We start from the raw sequence: 26471 nt of genomic DNA, 5'->3' as shown, positions 1-26471 counted from the left end.
AGTTTGGTTCATTCTCTCAGTCCATTTCCGTCCATCCTATTTTAAAAGTCTGATAATGGTTCTTCCTCAGTCCATTTTTATCCATCCCATTTCCCACCTTCAATAATCCTTTGTAAAGTAATTAATTCAATCAGTTCTATATCTGTAATTCAATGATATCTTTATCCTTGGTTCTTCAGAGCCCGACCCTCTGATTCTCATTCATACTTCAGCCATTCATATCCATTCATAACTGCATTCAGACCCATCAAACATACTAAATATATAAGCAATTATAAAATAAGATCACATTTGGTTCTCACAGACTATTCCTGTGACTTAAAAACATCTTACTAAATCACATACTGTATATTCTGTAAGAGATTCAGCATATACCTGAACATTAGGAGAATGCATGTTGTTGTTTGATAGTCTGGGGAGCTTGAAACCAACTGTATTGAAAGAATACCTTTAATATTATCTATTCATACACAATTTGTGAAAAACACCTTTTCACCCTCACATCTTCACTGGTGTTCAGGTAATCTACATATCCTGCAGTTCGGAAGACTGTAGAGAAAGGTGACATAGGAAGGGTGGACTGGGTTACTCTAGGATCTGCCTATGTGCAAATACATGATTGTAAAGGTAAGGTAAGGGACCCCTGGACGGTTAAGTCCAGTGAAAGGTGACTATGGGGTGCGGAGCTCATCTCACTTTTCAGGCCGAGGGAGCCGGCATTTGTCCGCAGACAGCTTCCAGATCATATGGCCAGCAGGACTAAGCTGCTTCTGGCGAACCAGAGCAGCACACAGAAACGCCGTTTACCTTCCTGCCGGAGCAGTACCTACCTATCTACTTTCACTGGTATGCTTTTGAACTGCTAGGTTGGCAGAAGCCCGGACAGAGCAACGGGAGCTTACCCCCTCAGGCAGATTCAAACCACCAACCTTCCAATCAGCAAGCCCAAGAGGTTCAGTGGTTTAGACCACAGTGCCACCCATGTCCCAATGATTTAAAACATCTTCCCAATGAGGAAAAACAAGGGGGAAAGTTCTGGTTGGAAGAAAGGTGGGGTATAAATTTGAAACAAAAACAATTCCTGTTAAACACCGTGACATTTGACTCATTGCCCCACTTTCATGGAAGGAGGGAACAAAAGGAAGCCCAGAAAGGAAGTAGCAGGGACAAAGGCAATGACCCCACTCAGTTGCTCTACTTATTGCTCCTGGCTGTTGCAGATGTATGTATATATGAAGTATATACTGAAAGAACCATAAAAACATTGGAGTAAATACTCAACTTTTTAATATGAAAGGGAGATATGAAGCCCCGTTGTACTTGATACAGTACAGAAAAAAAGTGCAGCATGTAACTGAACACACCGTCCAGTAGTTAAAAACCATGATGAAAGCTAATGCCAGAAAGAGCAACTGTCTGCTACATTTTAAGTGGTACAGTGGTACCTCGTGTTACTACCTAATCTGTTCTGGAGGTCCGTTCATAACAGGAAACCACTTGTAACATGAGGCATGCTTTCTCTAATGGTGCCTCCCGCTGCTGCGCCACCAGCACGCAACTTCCACTCGCATCCCAGGGCAAAGGTCGCAACAAGGGGCATCTACTTCTGGGTTAGCGGAGCATGTAACCCACAGCATTTGTAAGGGGGACGGTACGTAACAGGAGGTACCACTGTACCTCTAAGATCTACAGTGTGGCTCAATTTGCCAGCAAAAGCTGTTAAAACATGTACACACTAGAAGACAAAGGCAATCAGAGAATCACCGTCGCAGTATTATCATCTGGCAACCCGTTATACTTTACAGACAATAAATACTTATACATGGTTTGTAATATTCTCCAACTGCAACAATACAAAACACACAATATGAGCACTACCCTGCGCTTGTACAATAACTTACTGAACAGTCTGAAATTTACTTAAACTCATAAGACCTGCCAAGCTGAGCTTTTACTAAAGCGGAAGTGACAAGTTTTCTCATGAATATGCCATTGACAGTAAATGTTAATGGCCTTCATGAGGCAAGGGCAGGGCATTCCAACTGCAGAACAACTTTTGATGAAATAGGTTGGGCATGCTTATTCACACGTCCTAAAGTGTTTTTAGGATGTGTCAATAAAAAAACCCCACGTTTTTAATGGGACGCCATTAAAACCACAGCACCCAGGACTTGCTGATCAGAAGGTTAGAAGGTCAGTGGTTCGAATCCCCACAACAGGGTGAGCTCCCGTTGCTCGGTCCCTGCTCCTGCCAACCTAGCAGTTCGAAAGGACGTCCAAGTGCAAGTAGATAAATAGGTACCGCTCCGGCAGGAAGGTAAACGGCATTTCCGTGTGCTGCTCCAGTTCGCCAGAAGCGACTTAGTCATGCTGGCCACGTGACCCGGAAGCTGTATGCCGGCTCCCTCGGCCAATAAAGTGAGATGAGCACCGCAACCCGAGTCACTCACGACTGGACCTAATGGTCAGGGGTCCCTTTACCTTTAAAGTGTTTTTGGATTGCTTTATGTTATTGGTTTATTATTTGTGCTTCAGGGATAAGTGTTGGCAGGATGTGGGAAGATCCCTTCGTGGGTCTGCTAGAGGCTGAGCGCTTGACAGCAGTAGCACAGCTGCAGAATTAAGTCTGCTAGCCCCTGGCTATGGGCCCATCTTCCCTGACAAGTGGGAGGAATTTAGGTATCAGGACAGCCAGCATGTAGCCACTGCGAGTCTGAAGTCTATCAGTCTCCCAGATTGATGGAGCCTGACCAACCTGTCTTGATGTAGGCCCTGACTGGATAGATGCTACATATCGGCATCTTTGTTTGCAGCCCCCAGTGAGCAAGTCTAATCTTGCTTATGTTGCATTATTCTGCTTACAGGCTGTTTCACTGCTTTTTATTATGCATGAAGTCTGCTACTTCATAAAAGTACTGAAGTTCTCTCCACTGATGTTCTTATTGCCACTGAATCCAAAAGAACACTTGCATTTGGCAAAACACAAGGTTAAGTCATGGAAAGGCACAGACAAGGATAATATTTTATTGATCTAAGCTCCAGGAAAACTAGCATTTAGCAACAACTCACAATAGTTTCAGAGTCGAATGCCCAGCGAGCATGGAGAATTACAACCGAACAGAGTAAGAGTACAATGTGCATCATAGATAGAACTGCTGGGAACCACAGGTGGGCAGAGTGCTGTGGTGCTCATCTCCAGCTCGCCGTTCTTCTCACAGGCATCTGGTCGGCCACTGTGAAAACATGATGCTGGACTAGATGAGCCCTTGGCAGGCTTGTTTTATGTTCTTATACAGAAAATCCACTTTTAAAACAGAATGGCACAAAGGTGAAACAGAAGGCTAGTGAAAACACTGTAAACTTATATAGGATTTGTTTCAAGTAATTTTGCAACAACAACAAAACTAATTCCTAGACTGATAAAGGTAAGCTTACATAAGACACTTTTGAATTCCAAAGTTAACAGTTTGGTGACTAACACTACTGCTGGTTGTTGTTGTTTTTTAATTACTTGTCAAGGTTTCTAGACTGGCTGCAAACACACAGAATGAACTCCAGATCAAACACAATGGGGTGCTGGTGCATTGAGCAAAAAATGTGTTTGCCAAATATACTTTATTATGCTTGATTCAGCTATATCAGTTGCAGTGATCTGCCTGTCCTTGAGCTGGATCCAGCCTTCCAAGCCTTCCCCAGGGACTTGCTAACCCCTCAATCCAATGTTGCACAGCTCCTCTGGTGAAAAAAAACCCTGTGCCAAGTAAAAATGGGGCAGAGCCATTTTCACCCCTTTTGAGGTACCAGGCAGTGAGTTTTAAACCTCTCTGCCCATCTCTGCGCTACAAGAAGGAAGCAAATGGTCTCTTCCCTGCCCATTAGAGTAATGATCTGGAGAGTGGGGAGAAGACAATAACCTGCTTCCTCAGCTGATCTGTGTATGGTGTGCAGTCTGTATGTTTAGTACAGTTCAATTCCCAAGTATTGGCCAAGGGTGAATGTGGAGCTCAGGCCAAAACAGGTTTGCCACACCTGAGCTATACCATAGCTTGAGCTACAGTTCATGAGGTGGGAGTCAGATAAAAGGCTGGATATCACAGTTTCTCTTACAAGGCTGCATTTAGGACTGAATATACTAAAAATTATGATTAGACTCTCACAGCAGGCAAACACTGCAACAAATGCCTGGATTAACATCAGCTTCTGATTGTAGAGTTAAGAAAGCAGTCTTATTTAAAGCTGCATTGAAGTCCTACCTTCCTACCACAAAGTTCTAGTTTTGAAAAGCAAAACATGAAGTGCTGGGTTCTTCAGCCATATTCTTGTCCTGCAAAAAGTCTGTCCCTCCATAAAGCTGTTTGGTTGTTCAGGTGGGACCATGTCTGTATTAAGTACAGTTTGAGTAAGCAATGTTCCTAGAACCCATTTTCATTTACTTCCTGCCATTAGAACAGTACAAAGGCACTTCAGTCTTGAGAATATACCATCACACTCAGGGCTCGTCCACTTCCACTTGTTCTGTGCTTAGAAAGCACGGGTCTGAGGTTCTCATTTGCCCCGCTGCTTTCCCTGGAAAACCCACCATTTACCACTGAATTGGACAATCATCAATCCACAGAAAAAAATGACTGACATCTGTTCTGATTCAGCAGCAAACAGCAGGGTTTCCTGGGGAAAAGCAGCAGGACAAGCAGAAACGTGAAAGACCAGCATTGCTCTCCTGGCTTCCTAATGCTGCAGACTGCTGCTGGTTACTAAGACCTGAGAGGGCAGGAGGCAGGCAGTGGGCAGTGGCAAACTGGCTTCTCCGCTGCACCCGCTGCACCAAGCTGCACACTGCCCTCTCTCAGTCACTCTCAACAATGCACAGGAAGCAATGCCATTCTGTCCATGCCGCCTGTGGAAAGCATGGTAAGGGAAGGGAATAAGGGGAAAGGATTCCCAGGACAACTGCTTTAGTATGTTTAATCCCCATGGCTGCAGCTCCATCGAAATCGCACATTGTGCACGCTTGTCAACTATTATTACAGTCTTCTCTGTGGAATCTCTTGGGCTGCTTTGCTGAACGCCAGCGTTTGGCAGAATACAATTTGAGATATGCTAGAATAACCAAATAGCCATTGTGACAATTGCAAAAGCAAGTTATCAACACCAGTTGGAATATGTACAGCTTACACAGTAACTACCAGACACCTATAGCACAAAATCATATCTACTACTTACTTGGAATACAGAGGTTTATGTGAGATATTATCTTTATCAGTTTACAGCGGGGGGTAGGGTGGGTGGGAGCTTTTTGGCCTACTGGGCCAGACCTTTATCTCCCCACCCTTGTGGATCGATTTTGAGAGGTGTGCGGGACCACTCATCTGTCAGTCATCTGACATAATAATTGCCTGATGTAAACAGTATTGCTTCTAATCTCACAAGGAAATGAAGTTTTACTATGGGATGGTTTGTGCAGTTTCATGGGTTGGTCCATGCTCCAGCCCAGCAACACGTTCAGAAAACAAGGCAGCACCAAACAACCCTTATGAGATGAACCTAAGCAGCCCACCCACCCGCTGAAGAGGAATCTTGCTGGTCCTGCCCATCTATCTTGCTGACCATATGAAGCTTTGTTCATTTTTATTGCTTGTGTTCAGGCAGACAAGGCCATCAACTCCACAATGAAAAAAGAACAGGAGCACTGACAGGTGACAGCCAGAAGTACTCCACCAGGCTGTATTGCATGTAGCCCATGATTAACCCAAATATCACATCTGTTACATTGTGCCTGCCTAGCATGACTCGGGAAATTCCCACTATGAAGGTCCAAAGCACCACCAGCACCCGCAGAGGGACAGCCAGGACAAGGTGATGTAGAATAAATCTGCAGACCATGGCGGCTCTCGTCGCATGACCTGAAGGAAATGAATACCTGTCCACAGACACCGTGGCAAACATGTCCATCTTGTTGTGAGCTGGCCGCCTTCGCTTTACCAATCCTTTCACCGCTGCCACCAAAAATAGATCAAGGATCAGAGCTGGGAGACAAGGTGAATAAAGAGGTTTCAGACATTTTAAAGAGCAACTTGGTAAACAACAAAGCTTAGAGACTGAATTTCTGTTATCTAACACCCATTTATCAGATACAAGGAGATTCAGGACATAGTACTTTGATTTGCCTTTAAGGTGCCACAGAATTCATGGCTGGTTTCATACCAATATTACAAACTTACATTTGTTTCCTAGTCATAGTTCCCCAACCCTAAAATAATTTGAGTTCTGAGAACCTTGAGCTGCATGGACCTATTAAACAAAGTGACTTGTGTAGAATGCCTATATACTAATCTCTGGGCATTACCAGGTGAATACATGAGGTAGCCTATTTTTTCCATATAACCCTAGTAAAATTATCAGTTGGCAAAAAATTTATCAGTTGGTTCCCTGTCTTTATTATGTGAAAAATAACCCAAAATATCTACTATCCAATTTGATAGTTCTATTTTGCCCACAAGGGCTCAAATAATCCAGAAAAGATCCATAATGTACTCAATAATTTTTGAGAGCATCATTGAAAAGCTGCAGAAGAAACAGTCCAAATTATGTATATAATGGGGCGGGCGGGGGGGGGGGGGAATCTTATATTTTAGATTTCATGTATAAATTGAATTGTTCATGGAAGTAGAAGAATGGTCTCTTTTCTACATTTAGCCTGTTAACTGACACTGATCAATGATTGATCATATCTCTGTTGAGGTAACATGCCTGGTTTAAAACAGTATGTCCCTGCTTAAATTGTTGTTACCACTCTAGCTGATGATATAGCCTACAGCCATTGTATTCCATGATAGCCATCAGAAATGAAAGAACACCTTAGTTATGAAAAAAGTCAAAAATTCATAATACAGTCGTACCTTGGATCTCGAACACCTTGCGAGTTAAACGTTTTGGCTCCCAAACGCCACAAACCTGGAAGTGAGTGTTCCAGTTTGTGAAAGTTTTTTGGAACCCGAATGTCTGACGCAAATTCCGCTGCTTCCGATTGAGTGTGGGAAGCTCCTGCAGCCAATCAGAAGCCGTGCCTTGGTTTTCAAACTTATTCATTTTTTTAAAAAAGATATTTATTAAGATTTTCCAAAAAGAAAAGACAAGAAAAGAAAAAAGATACAAAAATTTTAAAATAGGGGGGGAAAACACTCATTTACAGACCTTATTTTCAATACCTTATTTCCATGACTTCCCCACGCCTCCCCTTCTTGTATTCCAATTCCAATTTTTAGTTCAACAAGTTCTTATCCCTAATTTTTTAACCTTATTATGTTTAGTTCATTATTGTATTTAGTTCATTTTATATAACCAATTTTAACTTATAAACATCAATCTTAAATATTAAAATCTTTTTCTAAGATCGACCTCAATCCCCTTCCACGAATTCCCCAATTTTTATTCTAATAACAAACCCACACAAAAAAAACCTAAAAACAAGATATAATTGTATATCCTTTGGATTCCCAAACCTCACCCCCCCCCCCTTTCCCGGTTTCGATCCCCAACAAATGTTCATCAGTCTAACTGCTATCAGCCTGGAGATCTCACGTCCGAGGCCCTTAATTCTCTCTCAGTTCCTCTCTGCTGGTTTTTTTGATAGTCCTTTATATTAAACACCAAGTCTCGGAGAAGCTCTGTCCCAATAATGTCCATTTTTCTTCCAGCCAGACCTCCATATTTAAAAGTGGAGCCCAAATCTTGTTTCTTGCTTCTTTTAAGTCCAAATGTCCCAAAAGCTCCAGCTTCCACCTTGGTCAAATTTGTAATCCATAGGTCTTCAGATCTCCACATTAGCAGATCTCTCAATTCTTCATTCTTCAATTCAAACCAGATTTTCATCCTCCAAATCTTGTTTTCCTTTATATCCATCTTAACAGGCCTCTGCCTCTCCTTCATCTTCCGCAGCAATATAGCTCCTCCTTCCTTTCCCTCCAGATCATCATACATCTCTTTTTCCACTTTCTCAGATTTCTCAGATTTCTTTTCTTGTTCAGCTGCAAAGACCTTTTGTTCAGCTACAAGAACTTTTTGTTCAGTTTTCGAACTTATTCAGAAGTTGAACCGATTTCCTTTTTTTAAAAAAAAGATATTTATTAAGATTTTCAAAGTATTACAAAATGAAAAAAGAAAAAAGAAAAATACAAAACAAAAATAGTTAAAAACAATTCCATCTTTCCATTACTTATCTTTCATTTGCTTATTTCCCGGACCTCCTCACACCTCCCTTTTTTGTATTCCAGTTCAATTTGTTAGTTCAGCAAATCCTTTCCCTCTTTGTTTATCCTAGTCTTTAATCTTAAAATATTATAACATTAAATTTTTGCCTGTTAATAATCCATTTTTTCATATTCCTTATGGCATTATAGCTAAAAACCACTTCTTATCATTCTAACATTCATTAATTTTACAGTATTTCTGTAAGTAGACGTTAAACTTTTTCCAATCTTCTTCCACCGACTCATCTCCCTGGTCTCGGATTCTGCCAGTCATTTCCCCCAGTTCCATATAGTCCATCACCTTCATCTGCCATTCTTCCAGAGTGGGTAGATCTTGTGTCTTCCAATACTTTGCGATAAGTATTCTTGCTGCTGTTGTGGCGTACATAAAGAAAGGTCTATCCTTCTTTGACACCAATTGGCCGACCATGCCCAGGAGAAAGGCCTCTGGTTTCTTCAGGAAGGTATATTTAAATACCTTTTTCATTTCATTATATATCATCTCCCAGAAAGCCTTAAGAAGTTGAACGGATTTCCGGAACGGATTCCATTCGAGAACCAAGGTACGACTGTACAATGTTTTCTCAAATGTTTTAAATAATCTTAGAAGTAATTGTCATCGTTACTTCATTCAAGGGTAGGTGATTGTGACAATGTTGTACACGGTATTTTACCATGAACAGCATAACCATTCTCCATAAAGAGGACATGCAAGCGCTACACAAGATTCCTGAGACATGCAGGACAACCATTCCAGAACTCTGCCATCCATTGTACACAATCTCATGCCATCCCGTAAACAGGCCAGCACTTCCAATTTCTCCTCCACCTCTTGGGTTTGCCATCACCCAAGGAGGATTACAATGCCATGTGTTTAGGTCATCTCAAAGAAAGGCTAAAAATAACCCTCAAAAAAACAACCCAGAACCTCCTCCTCCCAAAATTCCACCAAACTCATGTTGATCACTCCCTCCAAACCAATTTGCTTGAAATAGTTGAGTAGTAATTTCCTGCTCTTTATTTCAGCTCATAGGAACAGTGATTGAATTTCCTCCAAAAACCTCAGGCTTTATATACATTTTTTACACAATGAGCACCACCTGATTATTTTCCCTCCTGGAGCCTGATTGGGCTGCTGCTGCCGGCCAATGAGTTATTGCATCCTAGTATCCTACCAGCCTAATAGGCTGATTAACTTCCTCCTGGGGTCTAATTGGGCTGCTCCTGCAGGCCAATCAAGTTGTTTCATTCTAGGATCCTACATGCCTATGGTTCTAGGATCCAAGCTTAGTACGTAACACCCCTCCCCTCTAAGTTCCCGTTGTAGTCATCAAGGTATGCATTGTGGTCTGGGGTGTCCCTCGGTAGGGGTTCCTGGTTTTGGCTCTTGTTCCGGGGCTGCCAGCTGCGACAGGGCCACTGGGTCAAGGGGCCCTACATTAGCTTACTGGGATTGGCATGGTTCAGGTCACTGGGGCTAGCCATCACTGGGGTGAACCGCACCAGCTCCCACGTGGGATTATTTTTATTTCAATTGGATTTTTAAAATAAAATGCTTTTGGAGGAAAAATCTTTCTAAAGATAGTTTTCTATTTAAATTATATTATACAGTGGTACCTTGGATTACAGACACTTCAGGTTACAGATTCCACTAACCCAGAAATAGTACCTCGGGTTAAGAACTTTGCTTCAGGATGAGAACAGAAATCACGCGGTGGCGGCGCAGTGGCAGCAGGAGGCCCCATTAAGAACAGGAGGCCCCAGGTTAAGAACAGTTTCAGGTTAAGAACGGACTTCCAGAACAAATTAAGTTCTTAACCTGAGGTACCACTGTAGTCCAAAGGCTATTCATCAGGAAATAAGGATTTGTTTTAAGTCTTTCATGTGTGCTAAAACCCAGTCTAAGTGTTTTTTTTAAAAAAGACCGTTCAACAAATATGGATACATATGCTAGAATGTTATTGTTTTAGTTAAATAAATTGTTTAAATTGTTATTAAGGAAATGATTATTTTTCTCCTTCCAGTAAAGTACAGCAGAAACGTTGTCCAAATATAAAGTTAACTTATTAACTTATTAAATCTCACAATAATTTCATAATTATCTATGTATTTCTAATAGTATAACCAAATCAGTAATTTTTGATATACAGTAACTGTAAAAACCACTCTGAAAATTTATTATTCCAAAAATGAAACCTTCATCTGGTTGTAAATATTAAAGTTATACCAGCAAGAATGAGTCTTTCTGGAAAAAAAATGATTTAAATCAAGTCTTACTGACTAGTGATTTAAATTGATTTTATTTAAATCAAATCCACCCTGCCCTGTGGGATTGCTAGGAACTGTTTTCGTGCCTTTTTTAACCTTCTTGCACTCTTTTACAGCTGTTTTTGTCATTTTTAAAATCACATTTGGGTTCACGACAATACATGTGTGCACAGTTGTGCATGCTTTCAAAGCACATAAACGGGGAGGTTCTGGTATATTCGTGTTCCTGAAAAGACTTCTATAGGAAAACCAATGGCAGCAGGTTCCACTTGGATGACATACGAAACATAGTTTGGGATGAAACATTTGGGTAGACCTGTACAGGTTCATCTAAATCAGGAGAAACCGTTTTCATAAATGGCCATTGGCCTACTGCACCTATCTCATGCAACAATAGTTAATATTGTATGTAATTTCCCCCTTAGCACAGGAAGGTTGGGATGAAGGCAAGTGTCATGGCCACAACACTCTTTGTGCCCTTGCACTCTCAGGCTGAATAAGGGCTCTGTCTGAAATACAAACACAAGCCAGATTTTCTAGAAGTGGAAGCTCAGGTTTAAATATGACATAATAAATATAAGTAATGGTAAAAATATTAGTAAATGGTATGTCAAACACAATTATTTTTTTAGTTATATACATCTTCCTAATGCAGATAGGGATAGCTTCCAGCATGTCTGTAGAAAACATTGCAATGGGACATCATTTTCATAAATGACATTTTAGGGAAAGATGGAATGAATGGGGGAAATCTCTCCGCCCAGTTCTCCCAGATACACTGACAGCTGGGCTACTCCCCACAGTTATCAGATAAAAAATATGGGAAGCAAAGACCACACAAGGTAAAGCTTTGATAAGAAAGGGAGCTCTTACCAAAGAGCAGGTTGAGCAGCACCTCACGGCCTGCTGAGCTGGCACTTCTACAGAGCCCATACAATGTGCCAGCCAACCAAGGAATGCCATGTCCTGAAATCTCTACAGCCTTCATCAGAGGACGAGCACTGCCCCAAGGGGAATTCTCTCCAGCACATACCCCCAACTGTTTAGAGGCCCAAAGATCAACAGCCAACAAGGAGCGCAGGGCAATACCCACAAAAGATGGATTAAGCTTCATGCAGTCCTCTTCAGGTAAAGCCTGTGGAGGACCAGCGCTGGCTGTCGATTCCTTGCGATGAGAAGGGCTTTCTGGGGGTGCTGAGCTCCTCTGACTTGTCAGTGATAGGAACTCCAGTCTGCTGCCTGGGGCCCGTCTCTCACGGCTACTCTTTGGGCTATTCCTAGGGCTAGGCATGATAGTGCGGATGTCGCTGATTTGTCGGAAGAACTGGGAAGATAAAAAGTTGGGGCAGTTTGATTCATCAGTCTATGCAATAAATGAATTAATACTTTAATCACATATTTTAACATATTGTGCCCCTTTCCCTCTTACAGACAACACAGCCTAATCTAACACATGTCTACTCAGAAAAAAAATCTCACTGAATTCTGTGGGTCTTACTCCCACATATGTGGTTATATGACTGTAGTCTAAATCAGTTAAGTAGCAGCATTTGCTAGAGCTACCTGCTTTTGAGATTCAAAAGCTATTTTAGCTTGAACAAAGCAATAAAAACCAGACAAATAAAAATCTGTATATTAGTGATCAGTAAGTACCCCGAAAAACAGCTTCAATATTGTAAGCAAGCTACACACTTCCACATTCTATAAGTAGCAACCAACTGGTGTGTTTAAAATAATGCTATAAAATAAAATAATGCTAGCATTTAACTATAGCATTGTCTATTTCAGTTATCCAATAAATCACCAGTTTCTATTGTTTCAAACATGCAGGTACTGATGGCAAAGTTCTGCAGCTGTAGCACACATTCATGTAATTTAGACTAGGGGTGCAGAATTCAGCATGCTAAGGATTTCAACATCATTTTTGAAATAGCATATTTCTAGCTGTCATGGATATAAAAGTATCTTGCAAGTGCCTGCTGCCTGCTGAAATCTCAGAAGCTGGAAGGGCAAGGTGGAGGATTTCTAGAGGGCAGCACTTCAGTGTCCTACATATTTTGGACCTCCAGTTCACTTACAAGAAGCAAGAACATGCAAAATTACCTAATATGTATAATAATAATAATAATAATAATAATAATAATAATAATAATAATAAATTTTATTTATATCCCGCCCTCCCCAGCCAAAGCCGGGCTCAGGGCGGCTAACAACAATCAAATAATCAAACAATCAAATAATCCAACATTCTAAAAACATTTCATTATAAAAATTAATTAAAATCAAGTTGATGGCAACCGTTAAGCAAAATTCTGTGCAGGTTGCCAGAGGAGGGAGTCAGGCTGCGCCCTGACCAAAGACCTGGTGGAACAACTCTGTCTTGCAGGCCCTGCGGAAAGATGTCAAGTCCCGCAGGGCCCTAGTCACTTGTGATAGAGCGTTCCACCAGATTGGAGCTGCAGCCGAGAAAGCCCTGGCTCTAGTTGAGGCCAGCCTAACCTCTCTGTGGCCTGGGACCTTCAGGATGTTTTTATTTGCAGACCGTAGGTTCCTCTGTGGGGCATACCAGGAGAGGCGGTCCCGTAAGTACGAGGGTCCTAGGCCGTATAGGGCTTTAAAGGTTAAAACCAGCACCTTAAATCTGATCCTGTACTCCAGCCAGTGCAGCTGATATAGTACCGGATGAATGTGATCTCGCAGCGAAGACCCCATAAGGAGTCTCGCCACGGCATTCTGCACCCGCTGGAGTTTCTGGGTCAGTCTCAAGGGCAGCCCCACATAGAGCGAGTTACAATAATCCAGTCTGGAGGTGACCGATGCGTGGATCACAGTGGCTAGGTCAGGGCGAGAGAGGTAAGGGGCCAACTGCTTAGCTTGGCGGAGATGAAAAAATGCCGCCTTTGTTATAGCTGTAATCTGCGCCTCCATAGAGAGGGAGGTATCGAAGATTACACCCAAACTCTTAACGGATGGTGCTGGCACTAATTGCACCCCCGCAAGAGATGGGAGTTGCCCCCTCAATCCCATATCATCCCGTCCCAGCCAGAGGACCTCTGTCTTCAAAGGATTTAACTTCAACCGGCTCCCATGTAACCATCCAGCCACAGCTTCCAGACATCTGGTCAGTGTGTCTGGGGCTGAGTCAGGATGGCCATCCATCAACAGATAGAGTTGGGTGTCATCGGCATACTGATGGCAACCCAGCCCAAAACTCCGGACAAGCTGGGCGAGGGGGCGCATAAAGATGTTAAAAAGCATCGGGGAGAGTATCGCACCCTGAGGCACTCCACACGCCAAGGAGTGGCGCGATGACAATTCCCCACCAAGTGCCACCCTCTGTCCCCGACCAGAGAGAAACGAGAGCAGCCATTGAAGGACTGTGCCCTGGATCCCCATGTCGGCAAGGCAGTGGTCCAGGAGTTCGTGATCGACCATGTCGAAGACTGCTGACAGGTCTAGAAGAATCAGCAGCCCCGACCTGCCTCGATCCAGCTGCCTGCGGAGATCATCTGTTAGGGCGACCAGAGCCACCTCGGTCCCATGACCAGCGCGGAAGCCGGACTGGAATGGATCCAGAGCCGATGTTTCATCCAGAAACCTACCAAGCTGTTCCGCAATCGCTCTCTCAATCACCTTACCCAGGAATGGAAGATTTGAAACCAGGCGGTAATTGGATAGATCTAAGGGATCTAATAGGGACGCGGGTGGCGCTGTGGGTAAAAGCCTCAGCGCCTAGGGCTTGCCAATCGAAAGGTTGGCGGTTTGAATCCCCGCGGCGGGGTGCGCTCCCGCTGCTCGGTCCCAGCGCCTGCCAACCTAGCAGTTCGGAAGCACCCCCGGGCCACGGCACCAGCGCAGCACACAGAAACGCCGTTTACCTTCCCGCTAGTAAGCGGTCCCTATTTATCTACTTGCACTTAAGGGTGCTTTCGAACTGCTAGGTGGGCAGGAGCTGAGACCGAATGACGGGAGCTCACCCCGCCGCGGGGATTCAAACTGCCGACCATGCGATCGGCAAGTCCTAGGCGCTGAGGTTTTACCCACAGCGCCACCCGCTTAGAATATTACTCTGGCCAGGGAGGGCGGGGTATAAATAATTTTTATTATTATTATTATGTAAATGGAACGAAATGTAAGCAATCTGTTGAAAATCACAGGGCTCGGGTGGGTTCATAGGGGGAGAGGTAGGTGGTCCTGAGCCATTTAAGGGTTTAGTGGTCAAAAGCAGCACTTTGGATTGGACCCGGAAGCGAGCGGGCAGCCAGTGCGGTCGGACCAGGATCGGCGTGAGATGCCCGAACCGGCTTCCCCCGGTGAGCAACTTGGCGGCTGAATTCTGCACCAGCCGAAGCTGCCGAGCTGCCTCCAGGGGCAGCCCCGCGTGCAATGCTCTGCAGTAGCCTAACCTAGCGAGGCAACCCTTTAGGCGCGCGAAGAGTCTCCCTCCAGGCCGGCCCGGAGCTCTCCTTCCGCCCCCCTGGGCTCAGCTCCCGGAAGGGCGAAGGCGGCCCTGGTCTGGAGAGGTCTCGTCCCCCCGAGAGCGCGGGGCCTGCCGCCTCTCCGAAGGAGGCTCTCCGGAGGAAGGCCTGGGCGGAGGGCGACGCCGGGACAGGAGTGCCGCGCTCGGGGGGGGGGGGGCCTCCCTCACGCCCGCCCGCCCCTCCACTGCCCCCCAAGCGCCCTCAGCCCGGCCAGCGCCGCCCCCCGCCTTCGCGCCCCGCCGTTACCTAGCAACCTCGCTACCCTCTGCGGCTCTCGCGGGAGGCGGGCCTTGGGCTCGGCTTCCGCTTCCGCCCGGCGCCATAGGGCCGCGGCCGAGGGGCGGGGCTGTCTGGCGGGAAAGAAAAGGCGGGCGAGGACGCCCCTCCCCCCCCTTTCCCTCAGGGTCAAATTCACACGAGACGCCGCGTTCCGCCGGCCTGCTTTAGAAACGGGCTCATGAAAGCGACCGCCCTGGCCTCGGCCTTTTCCCTTCTCTCTCCCGGCGCCCTCAGGGAGCCAAGGCGTGGCCCGCCCACCCGACCTTTCGCTCGTGGGCCGCAGCCCGCTTCCCAGCCTCTTGGGTTGGAAGGGGTCCCCGAGGGTCATCCAGCCCAGCCAGGCAGGAAGAGTCTCAGACAAAACATCCTCGGGCAGATGGCCGTCCGAAGGGATCGTAGGAGTCAGAATCACAAGACGTTTTTTTTAAAAAAAAAAAACAGACGCCCGAAGTATTTGTCTTGTCATAATTCTTCTCTTCCACATTTTATTCTCGTAAGCGAGACACAGCCTGACAGGGAAGCCCAGGCTCACCCGAGGAGCTTGGTAGATGAGCCGTGGGTTTAGCAGTGGTCTCCTAGTGTGTTTGTATCTGGGACAAATTGCATTTATTTGCTTTGAACAACACCTTGACTGAATTCTGCTTTTGAAAACTCTGGCTATACTTTCCGGAAGAGACATAGACATAACTGGTGGTTGAAGACTTGCTTTCCTCTTCTCGTGCCCCGCTCAGCAATAGATCACAACTTCTATAGCCTACATATAGTTGTTGTTGTATAGTTGTGTCCGACTCTTAGTGACCCCCTGGACCAGAGCACGCCAGGCACTCCTGTCTTCCACCGCCTCCCGCAGTTTGGTTAGGCTCATGTTTGTAGCTTCGAGAACACTATCCAACCATTTCATCCTCTGTCGTCCCCTTCTCCTTGTGCCCTCCATCTTTCCCAACATCAGGGTCTTTTCCAGGGAGTCTTCTCTTCTCATGAGGTGGCCAAAGTCTTGGAGCCTCAGCTTCAGGATCTGCCTTTCCAGGGAGCACTCAGGGCTGATTTCCTTAAGAATGGATAGGTTTGATCTTGCAGTCCATGGGACTCTCAAGAGTCTCCTCCAGCACCAGAATTCAAAAGCATCAATTTTTCGGCAACCGGCCTTCTTTATGGTCCAGCTCTCACTTCCATACATCACTACTGGGAAGACCATGGCTTTTACTATACGGACCTTTGTTGGCAAGGTAATGTCTCTGCTTTTTAAGATGTCTAGGTTTGCCATCGCCTTTCTCCCAAGGAGCAGGCGTCTTTTAATTTCATGACTGCTGTCACCATCTGCAGTGATCATGGAGCCCAAGAAAGTAAAATCTTTCACTTCCTCCATTTCTTCCCCTTCTATTTGCCAGGAAGTGATGGGACCAGTGGCCATGATTTCGTTTTTTTGATGTTGAGCTTCAGACCATATTTTGCGCTCTCCTCTTTCACCCTCATTAAAAGGTTCTTTAATTCCTCCTCACTTTCTGCCATCAAGGTTGTGTCATCTGCATATCTGAGGTTGTTGGTATTTCTTCCGGCAATCTTAATTCCGGCTTGGGATTCATCCAGCCCAGCCTTTCACATGATGAATTCTGCATATAAGTTAAATAAGCAGGGAGACAAAATGCAGCCTTGCCGTACTCCTTTCCCAATTTTGAACCAATCAGTTGTTCCATATCCAGTTCTAACTGTAGCTTCTTGTCCCACATAGAGATTTCTCAGGAGACAGATGAGGTGATCAGGCACTCCCATTTCTTTAAGAACTTGCCATAGTTTGCTGTGGTCGACACAGTCAAAGGCTTTTGCATAGTCAATGAAGCAGAAGTAGATGTCTTTCTGGAACTCTCTAGCTTTCTCCATAATCCAGCGCATGTTTGCAATTTGGTCTCTGGTTCCTCTGCCTCTTCGAAATCCAGCTTGCACTTCTGGGAGTTCTCGGTCCACATACTGCTTGAGCCTTCCTTGTAGAATTTTAAGCATAACCTTGCTAGCGTGTGAAATGAGAGCAATTGTGCGGTAGTTGGAGCATTCTTTGGCACTGCCCTTCTTTGGGATTGGGATGTATCTTTCTGGTATAGTTCCTCTGTGTATTCTTGCCACCTCTTCTTGATGTCTTCTGCTTCTGTTAGGTCCTTACCACTTTTGTCCTTTATTATGGTAATCTTTGTACGAAATGTTCCTTTCATATTTCCGATTTTCTTGAACAGATCTCTGGTTCTTCCCATTCTGTTGTTTTCCTCTATTTCTTTGCATTGCTCGTTTAAGAAGGCCTTCTTGTCTCTCCTTGCTATTCTTTGGAAATCTGCATTCAATTTCCTGTATCTTTCACTATCTCCCTCGCATTTTGCTTGCCTTCTCTCCCCCGCTATTTGTAAGGCCTCGTGGGACAGCCACTTTGCTTTCTTGCATTTCTTTTTCATTGGGATGGTTTTAGTTGCTGCCTCCACCCATAGTTCTTCAGGCACTCTGTCCAGCAAATCTAAATCGTTAAACCTGTTCGTCACTTCCACTGTGTATTCATAAAGGATTTGACTTAGATTGTATCTTACCGGCCCAGTGGTTTTTCCTACTTTCTTCAGTTTAAGCTTGAATTTTGCTATAAGAAGCTGATGATCTGAGCCACAGTCAGCTCCAGGTCTTGTTTTTGCTAACTGCAGAGAATATAATCAATCTGATTTCGATGTTGCCCATCTGGTGATGTCCATGTGTAGAGTCGTCTCTTTTGTTGGAAAAGCGTGTTTGTGATGACCAGCTTGTTCTCTTGACAGAACTCTATTAGCCTTTGCCCTGCTTCGTTTTGATCTCCAAGGCCAAACTTGCCAGTTGTTCCATTTATCTCTTGATTCCCTACTTTAGCATTCCAATCCCCTATAATGAGAAGAACATCCTTCTTTGGTGTCACTTCTATAAGGTCTTGTAAGTCTTCATAGAATTGGTCAATTTCAGTTTCTTCAGCACCAGTAGTTGGTGCATAAACTTGGATTACTGTGATGTTAAAAGGTCTGCCTTGGATTCGTATCGAGATCATTCTATCATTTTTGAGATTGCATCCCAGTACAGCTTTCACCACTCTTTTGTTGACTATGAGGGCCACTCCATTTCTTTTACGGGTTTCTGGCCCACAGTAGTAGATATGATAGTCATCCGAACTGAATTCGCCCATACCCATCCATTTTAGTTCACTGATGCCCAGGATGTCAATATTTATTCTTGCCATCTCATTTTTGACCACATCCAACTTACCCAGGTTCATGGTTCTTACATTCCAGGTTCCTATGCAATATTTTTCTTTACAGCATTGGACTTTCCTTTCGCTTCCAGGCATATCCGCAACTGAGCGTCCTTTCGGCTTTGGCCCAGCCGCTTCATCAGCTCTGGATCTACTTGTACTTGTCCTCCGCTCTTCCCCAGTAGCATGTTGGACACCTTCCGACCTGAGGGGCTCATCTTCCAGCGTCATAACTTTTATATGCCTGTTGTCTTTGTCCATGGAGTTTTCTTGGCAGGGATACTGGAGTGGCTTGCCAGTTCCTCCTCCAGGTGGATCACGTTTGGTCAAAACTCTCCACTATGACCTGTTCATCTTGGGTGCCCTGCTCGGCATAGTTCATAGCTTCTCTGAGTTATTCAAGCCCCTTCGCCACGGCAAGGCAGTGATCCATGAAGGGGCCTACATATAGTAGGTGTATTTAAAATGAGAGTCGTCATAGCGTCCTCTTTTTTGCTCTTCACAATATGGCAACCCTGTCTACACTCTAGTCCATTTAATACCCCTCCAGATTGTGGAAGGAAGTAATAAAAGCGAATAAGCTAGAATGGTGGGGGGGTTCATCTTTCTCCATAGGGCTGAAACTTGGGTAAGGGGGGCTTGTTAACAGTTCTGTGTGGTACCTTTATTGGCTTAAGACCACCATACCTCAAGGACCGCCTTTCCCCATATGAATCAACCCAGACCCCCAGATCATCCTCTGAGGCTCTTCTTTGTGTGCCCTTCTTCCATGAAGGGTCCCAAGGGTGGTAACAAGGCCTTTTCTGTAGTGGCTCCTTGTCTGTGGAACCTCTCCCCAGGGAGGTTTGCCTGGTGCCTTCATTATACACCTTTAGGTGCCGGGCAAAAACATTCTTCTTCAACCAGGCCTTTGGTTGACACATGCAATGCCATTTTAAAAGGGGGAGGGAGGTATTGTTTTACTGTTTACTTATATTTATGTTTTTATCCTGTACTGTACACCAGCCTCTGTGAACCAGCCTGAAAACTTATGATGAAAGGAGGTATTATTTTAATCATTATTATTATAGTCCAGTCAGTTCTGGTTGCAGTCCTATCTTGGTGTTTCCTTAATGGAATTTAGTAGAGCTTACTTCTGAGTGATTTATGGTTATTGTGACATTAACCAACACCAGAACTTCTGACAACAGGGACCCCTTCTCAACCAAAGTTAGATACTTTTTTTAGGCACTAAGTACTTATACAACTGCAACACTTTGATGTCCACACCTTTGCAAGGGAGGAAGATGGGAAGTATAGGAGCCAACTTCTAGGAAAATATTTGAGGGAGCCTTCCCTCCCCCAACATTGATGGGCATTGCCAATTTGCCATTCAAATGGTGTGCATGCACCGCGTCAGAGTAGACAGGGTTATAACTTGCTCTGCTTACCTGCCCCCCCCCCAATATTTCAAGTTGGCACCCCTGATGGGAAGTCAGAACAATTTGGCCCTGCCCATGTGACCTGCCAACCTAGCAGTTCGAAAGCACGTCAAAGTGCAAGTAGATAAATAGGTACCGCTCCGGCGGGAAGGTAAACGGCGTTTCCGTGTGCTGCTCTGGTTCGCCAGAAGCGGCTTAGTCATGCTGGCCACATGACCCGGAAGCTGTACGCTGGCTCCCTTGGCCAATAAAGCGAGATGAGCGCCGCAACCCCAGTCGGTCACGACTGGACCTAATGGTCAGGGGTCCCTTTACCTTTACCTTTATGTGACCTCCTTGGTCCTGCCTCCAGGTCCAGGGCATAGCTGTCAACCTTCCCATTTTTTGCGGGAAATTTCCTTATTACAGTTCCTTTCCTGCTGCTTCCCACTGCTATCCTGGATTGTTAATAATAATAATAATAATAATTTTTATTTATACCCCGCCCTCCCCAGCCAAGGCCGGGCTCAGGGCAGCTAACAAGCAATAATAAAAACAAGTTGAATGAATACAACATAAAAAAAGATTAAAATATAACATTAAAATATTGAAACTTTAAAATATTAAAATGCACCTTCATCATAGGAGGAGAAAGAAAAAAGAAAGGGGGAGGAAATCAAATTGGCTCCAAGCCAAAGGCCAGGCGGAACAACTCTGCCTTACAGGCCCTGCAGAAAGAAATCAGATCCTGCAGGGCCCTGGTCTCATGAGGCAGAGCGTTCCACCAGGCCGGAGCCAGTGTTGAAAAGGCCCTGGCTCTGGTTGAAGCTAATCTAACTTCCTTAGGGCCCGGGACCACTAGGGTGTTGCTATTTATGGACCTTGAGACTCTCCGTGGGGCATACCGGGAGAGGAGGTCCCGAAGGTACGAGGGTCCAAGGCCGTGAAGGGCTTGAAAGGTCAAAAGCAGCACCTTAAATCTGACCCTGTACTCCACCGGGAGCCAGTGCAGCTTGAAAAGCACTGGGTGAATATGCTCCCATGGCAGAGACCCCGTGAGGAGCCTCGCTGCAGCATTCTGCACCCGCTGGAGTTTCTGGGTCAGCTTCAAGGGCAGCCCCGCGTAGAGCGAATTACAGTAGTCAAGCCTGGAGGTTACCGTCGCATGGATCACTGTGGCCAGGTCAGGGCAGGAAAGGTAAGGGACCATATTGTTAGATATCCCATAGACTGTCCCCCGGACAGGTGAGGCTGCTGATCCCTTATTTTTAAATCTGAAAGTTGACAGCTATGGTTCAGGAGCCACCAACTGCCACTGCACCTGAGTCTGCACATTTTCCAAAAGGTTGGTAAGGGGCTCCTGGAAAGTATTACTCTAAGACTTGCTTATGTTTAACTGAAACTAAAAGTTTATACCAAAAAGTAACTCTTCAAGCCGAATCAGAACATCAAACTTGCTCTGCTTGTCAATTCTAAATATTCATTTTAGTTCCTTTTTAAACACATTCAACCTGTTGCAAAAGCTACCCTATGCATGTTTACACATACATGCAGGACAGGAAGGTTGCAATCATTAACAAACAGGCTGCTTACTAGGGATTAAACTCCACTGAACTCCATTTACCTTATTTCCAGGTTAATATGTACATAAGATTGCTTTTACCCACTCTTCATTTTTCTTGCTGTCTTGATGACTTCTCCCAAAGCCAGGTCACCTGCCCTCACTCCCTCTATACATGCTCCATGATACAACCTTTTTCGTCTCATATGTTTCACACTCCTAATGTATGCCATGCTTTCTAACCCAAAGCGAAGAGTGTAGAGAAAGCAGGGGATTAGCAGTCACAGAAAATGACCAAGGGAAAGCATGGTGCATGGAGCCTGAGATGTAAGCAAGCACAATATGTGAGCATTTAGGACACGTTTTCTTTTCCCAAAGCACAGGTGTTAATATAGTTGGTCAGGGTGCACTTGTAAATTATATATTGGAGCTGCAGCAGGGCTGTTGGCTCCGTGTGGGATGTGGCAGCGCTAAATATGCATTGTAAAAAGAAGAGGTGGGAGTAAAAGAAGACAAGATGGTGCTAAAAGGAACCTGAAATGGCCTGCAGCTGATACTGGTACATTGTTCCCATGTATAATTGCTGCTTGGTGTGTCCTTTCAGACCTCCTCCATGCATATGCTAAGACAGGCATAGGCAAACTCTGGCCCTCCAGATGTTTGGGACTACAATTCCCATCATCCCTGACTACCAGTCCTGTTAGCTAGGGATGATAATAATAATAATAATAAATCTTTATTGTCATTGTCCATTGATGATGGGAATTGTAGTCCCAAACATCTGGAGGGCCAGAGTTTGCCTATGCGTGTGTTAAGAGCACAGAGAAGGGGGAGCAGCACCAGGCAGCTGGCCTTGTTCCAGACATTCAGGGCCCTGTGGTCTCCCCTCCTGAGATTTATACTTAGAGCTGAAAGTCTGAAAATGGGCATCTACCTGCGTACAATGAATGTGCACAGCTATTCCTTGCATTAAGGAACTTTGCATGATCAGGGAACCCAACTGTGTGGAGCACCTGTTCAGTTCACACAGTGGCCGGCTGGAGAAAAATGCTGGAAACATATATCTGCCATAGATAAAATCAGAAGTCATTTTACAGTATAGCATTCAATACCATTACCTCAGCAGTTTCAGCTGGTGCACTTAGTCCCATCCTTATCTAGCTGTTTCTAGGATATAGTTAGCAAGAAAGGGTGGAAGAGATAAGGCTCTCTGCTCACACAGCTTCCTGCAAGGACACATTCTTACATGGTGCACATTCACCTTTCTCATGCATAGCTGACATTTCTGATTTCCTTTTAGGGAGGACTACAATTCTTCTTCCTTAGTTTGTATGCATGCAAACTCTTTTCACACCCCCGGCTCTACACAGGAAAGTCTGGGTGGGCCTGTCGGGGGTGGAGTTGGTGACAAAATTTGAAAAGGAAAAGTGAGGTTTTGATGTGCCTGAAATTAAAACTTTTAAGGGACTTAAATTTTAGCATCACAATTCACAAGATTATTTAAAATGAATTGTGTGCTAAAACACTTTCATTTGTATTTGAGAAAGATAATCAAATATTGTATTACTTATTCTTGCAATTTAAAATAAATTTAGCAGTTTCAAGTTTTGTGCTTTTCATTTTTTTCTTCATCTGTTTTTGAAAACAAATTAAAAAATATTTTTAATTAAATATTTTCTTGGGTTACAAAAGTACATGCATTGTCTCCTTTTTCAGGTGGTAGAGTCTTTTCTACAGATCAGTTACATTTGAGACAGTGAGACACTGATGTTGCATACAGTATAAGGCTGGGGGAGAAGAGAGGTGAGGAGAGGGTGGTCAACTTATATTCTTTTACTTAGTGTACGTGTGAGGTTTTCGTGTCAGTGTCACTTGGGTGGGTTCTCTTTCTATTTGTTTATTTCCTTGGTAGTGAGAGAGGTTAGGGGGGCAGGTTGGTTGTCTTCAGTTGACACGGGGACAAATAAAAGAGAATGCCTTCATTACATACATATGTTGGTTTCTGTTTCCCTCACTGAGCAGCAAAATGCTTGTCACAAGACAATTGTTTACATTCCACAGTCAGAGTTACTGTTGGGTTCCCACGGGAATGGGAGACTGCAGTGGCGTAGCGTGGGTTGTCAGCACCCGGGGCAAGGCAAGTAATTTGCGCCCCCTAACCCGTGGATTTGCGCCCCCTAATCTGTGGATTTGCCCTAACCCCAGATGTTGCGCCCGGTGCGGCCGGCCCCCCCTGCACCCCCCACGCTACGCCACTGGGAGACTGGATGTGACCGACACTGGTTTCCTGTTTTTCACTGTTCTCTCGGTTCCCTTTGTGTCGAGAGGGAGTTGCTTCTCTGCTCTTACAGAGGCAGGATGCATGTTTGTATGCTCTCAGCATAGCTTGTAAATAAAATTAGCATGTAGCACATTTAGCTGCTTATCCTTCTGCTGTGTGATGACGCTCTGCTTGGGCTCAAGATAAGACGAGCCTGTATCAGCTTCAGATGGGCCGAAGCTGGTTAAAATCTCACAACATAGCCCAACAAGGCAACACATGCCATTTTTCGAGCGGGGTACAAGCAGTTTAGCCTTGCCCAGGGTGCAAAATAGCCTGGCCGTGGGTGTGGCCAATGCCATGGTCCTGCTCCTCCCTTCTCCACTTGTTCAATGCATATGGGGAGAATCCTAGTGCTGTGGAGTTGGGAGGGTCTAAGAGGGTCATCTAGTCCAACCCTCAGCAATGCGGGAATCTTTTGCCTAATGTGGAGCTTGAACCCACGATCCTGAGATTAAGATTCTCTTGCTCTACCTTGAAAGGGTTTATTATAAATATATAAATTCCATTAAAAAATGGGTCGCTTCCAGCTGTTTATGCAAAGGGCAAGGAAAATGATGGAGGATATTGTAACAAACAAAGAAAATTGAATTTATAATAATAATAATTTATTATTTGTACCCCGCCCATCTGGCTGGGTTTCCCCAGCCACTCTGGGCGGCTTCCATAAAAACCAAAGATACAGTAAAATATCACAGATTAAAAACTCCCCTGAATAGGGCTGCCTTGAGATGTCTTCTCAATGTCAGGTAGTTATTTATCGCTTTGACATCTGATGGGAGGGCGTTCCACAGGGCGGGCGCCACTACCGAAAAGGCCCTCTGCCTGGTTCCCTGTAGCTTTGCTTCTCGCAATGAGAGAACCGCCAGAAGGCCCTTGGCGCTGGACCTCAGCGTCCGGGCAGAACGATGGGGGTGGAGACGCTCCTTCAGGTATACTGGGCCAAGGCCGTTTAGGGCTTTAAAGGTCAACACCAGCACTTTGAATTGTGCTCGGAAACGTACTGGGAGCCAATGTAGGTCTTTCAAGACCGGTGTTATGTGGTCTCGGCGGCCACCCCCAGTCACCAGTCTAGCTGCCGCATTCTGGATTAGTTGTAGTTTCCGAGTCACCTTCAAAGGTAGCCCCACGTAGAGCGCATTGCAGTAGTCCAAGCGGGAGATAACCAGAGCATGCACCACTCTGGCGAGACAGTCCGCGGGCAGGTAGGGTCTCAGCCTGCGTATCAGGTGGAGTTGGTAGACAGCTGCCCTGGATACAGAATTGACCTGCGCCTCCATGGACAGCTGTGAGTCCAAAATGACTCCCAGGCTGCGCACCTGGTCCTTCAGAGGCACAGTTACCCTATTCAGGACCAGGGAGTCCTCCACACGAGCCCGCCCCCTGTCTCCCAAAAACAGTACTTCTGTCTTGTCAGGATTCAACCTCAATCCATTAGCCGCCATCCATCCTCCAACCGCCTCCAGGCACTCACACAGGACCTTCACTGCCTTCACTGGTTCTGATTTAAAAGAGAGGTAGAGCTGGGTATCATCTGCATATTGATGGACACCCAGTCCAAACCCCCTGATGATCTCTCCCAGCGGCTTCATATAGATGTTAAAAAGCATGGGGGAGAGGACAGAACCCTGAGACACCCCACAAGTGAGGGCCCAGGGGTCTGAACACTCATCCCCCACCACCACTTTCTGAACACGGCCCAGGAGGAAGGAGCGGAACCACTGTATGACAGTGCCCCCAGCTCCCAGCCCCTCTAGACGGCCCGGAAGGATGTTATGGTCGATTGTATCAAAGGCCGCTGAGAGATCCAGCAGAACCAGGAAACAACTCTCACCTTTGTCCCTAGCCCGCCGGAGATCATCAACCAGTGCGACCAAGGCAGTTTCAGTCCCATGATGAGGCCTGAATCCCGACTGGAAGGGATCCAAATTTCAGATTTCATTTTATCTGAAATGAAACATCTAGCAGGGGAAGCTAATCCTCGGGCTGTAAAAGTGTTTGCCAATTTGTCCAGCGTGCTTAGAGCCCTTGAATCATGTTCAGGACACACTTTAGACATTTTCTTTGATTAGCCTTTGGACTTTCCTGACCAGCTGTTTATTCTGGGCCTGGTGAAGAAGGAGCAGCAAGGTCTTTCCTCTGTCCAGCACTCAAGCCACTCAGGGGACTAGGAGCTCAATGCCAACTGGCTTTCCAGGCTCACAAGACAAACAAAATAGCGCCAGATCAACAGTTAGAAAAATCTACCAAGAAACACAACCAGCCAGCGCTTTCATGTTGTAGTGCCCCCCACCCAATCTCCGAGCAGGACAAGATCCCAAGGATTCACTTTCCTCAGACTGAGGGACAGTGGACACTATAGTATCTTCAGGATATAGGTTTTATTTATACAAGATACAACCTGAGCCCGTTGTCTTTGTCCATGGAGTTTTCTTGGCAGGGATACTGGAGTGGTTTGCCAGTTCCTGCTCCAGGTGGATCACGTTTGGTCAAAACTCTCCACTATGACCTGTCCATCTTGGGTGGCCCTGCACAGCATAGCTCATAGCTTCTCTGAGTTATTCAAGCCCCTTCACCACAACAAGGCAGTGATCCAAAGCACTGCTAATAACTAGGCCAGTGGAATTGGTGATATTCCAGCTGAACAATTTAAAATTTTAAAAGATGAT

General features: G+C 45.2%; 1 protein-coding gene across 3 annotated transcripts; it reads right to left on the bottom strand.

The window, feature by feature from the left end:
• Nucleotides 1–3010: 3010 nt before the first annotated feature.
• Nucleotides 3011–15561, bottom strand: PLPP6 (phospholipid phosphatase 6). Of its 3 annotated transcripts, none has more exons than XM_028732159.2 (3): nt 15538–15561; nt 11388–11838; nt 3011–6023 (listed from the first exon to the last, which is right to left on the bottom strand). In XM_028732159.2, exons 2-3 carry the CDS (start codon nt 11803–11805, stop codon nt 5656–5658), a joined length of 786 nt encoding a protein of 261 aa, XP_028587992.1. In that variant the 5' UTR covers nt 11806–11838; nt 15538–15561; the 3' UTR covers nt 3011–5655. The 3 variants fall into 3 exon arrangements, with proteins under 3 accessions (XP_028587992.1, XP_028587989.1, XP_028587990.1); XM_028732156.2 differs by lacking the exon at nt 15538–15561 and adding an exon at nt 15242–15397; XM_028732157.2 differs by lacking the exon at nt 15538–15561 and adding an exon at nt 14921–15143.
• Between the last annotated feature and the right edge of the window lie 10910 nt (nt 15562–26471).

The sequence above is a fragment of the Podarcis muralis genome, chromosome 5, assembly GCF_964188315.1.
Source record: "Podarcis muralis chromosome 5, rPodMur119.hap1.1, whole genome shotgun sequence".
Classification (NCBI taxonomy): Eukaryota; Metazoa; Chordata; class Lepidosauria; order Squamata; family Lacertidae; genus Podarcis; species Podarcis muralis.
The sequence above is the reverse complement of the archived record's forward strand: the minus strand, read 5'-3'. Positions and strand labels throughout refer to the sequence as shown.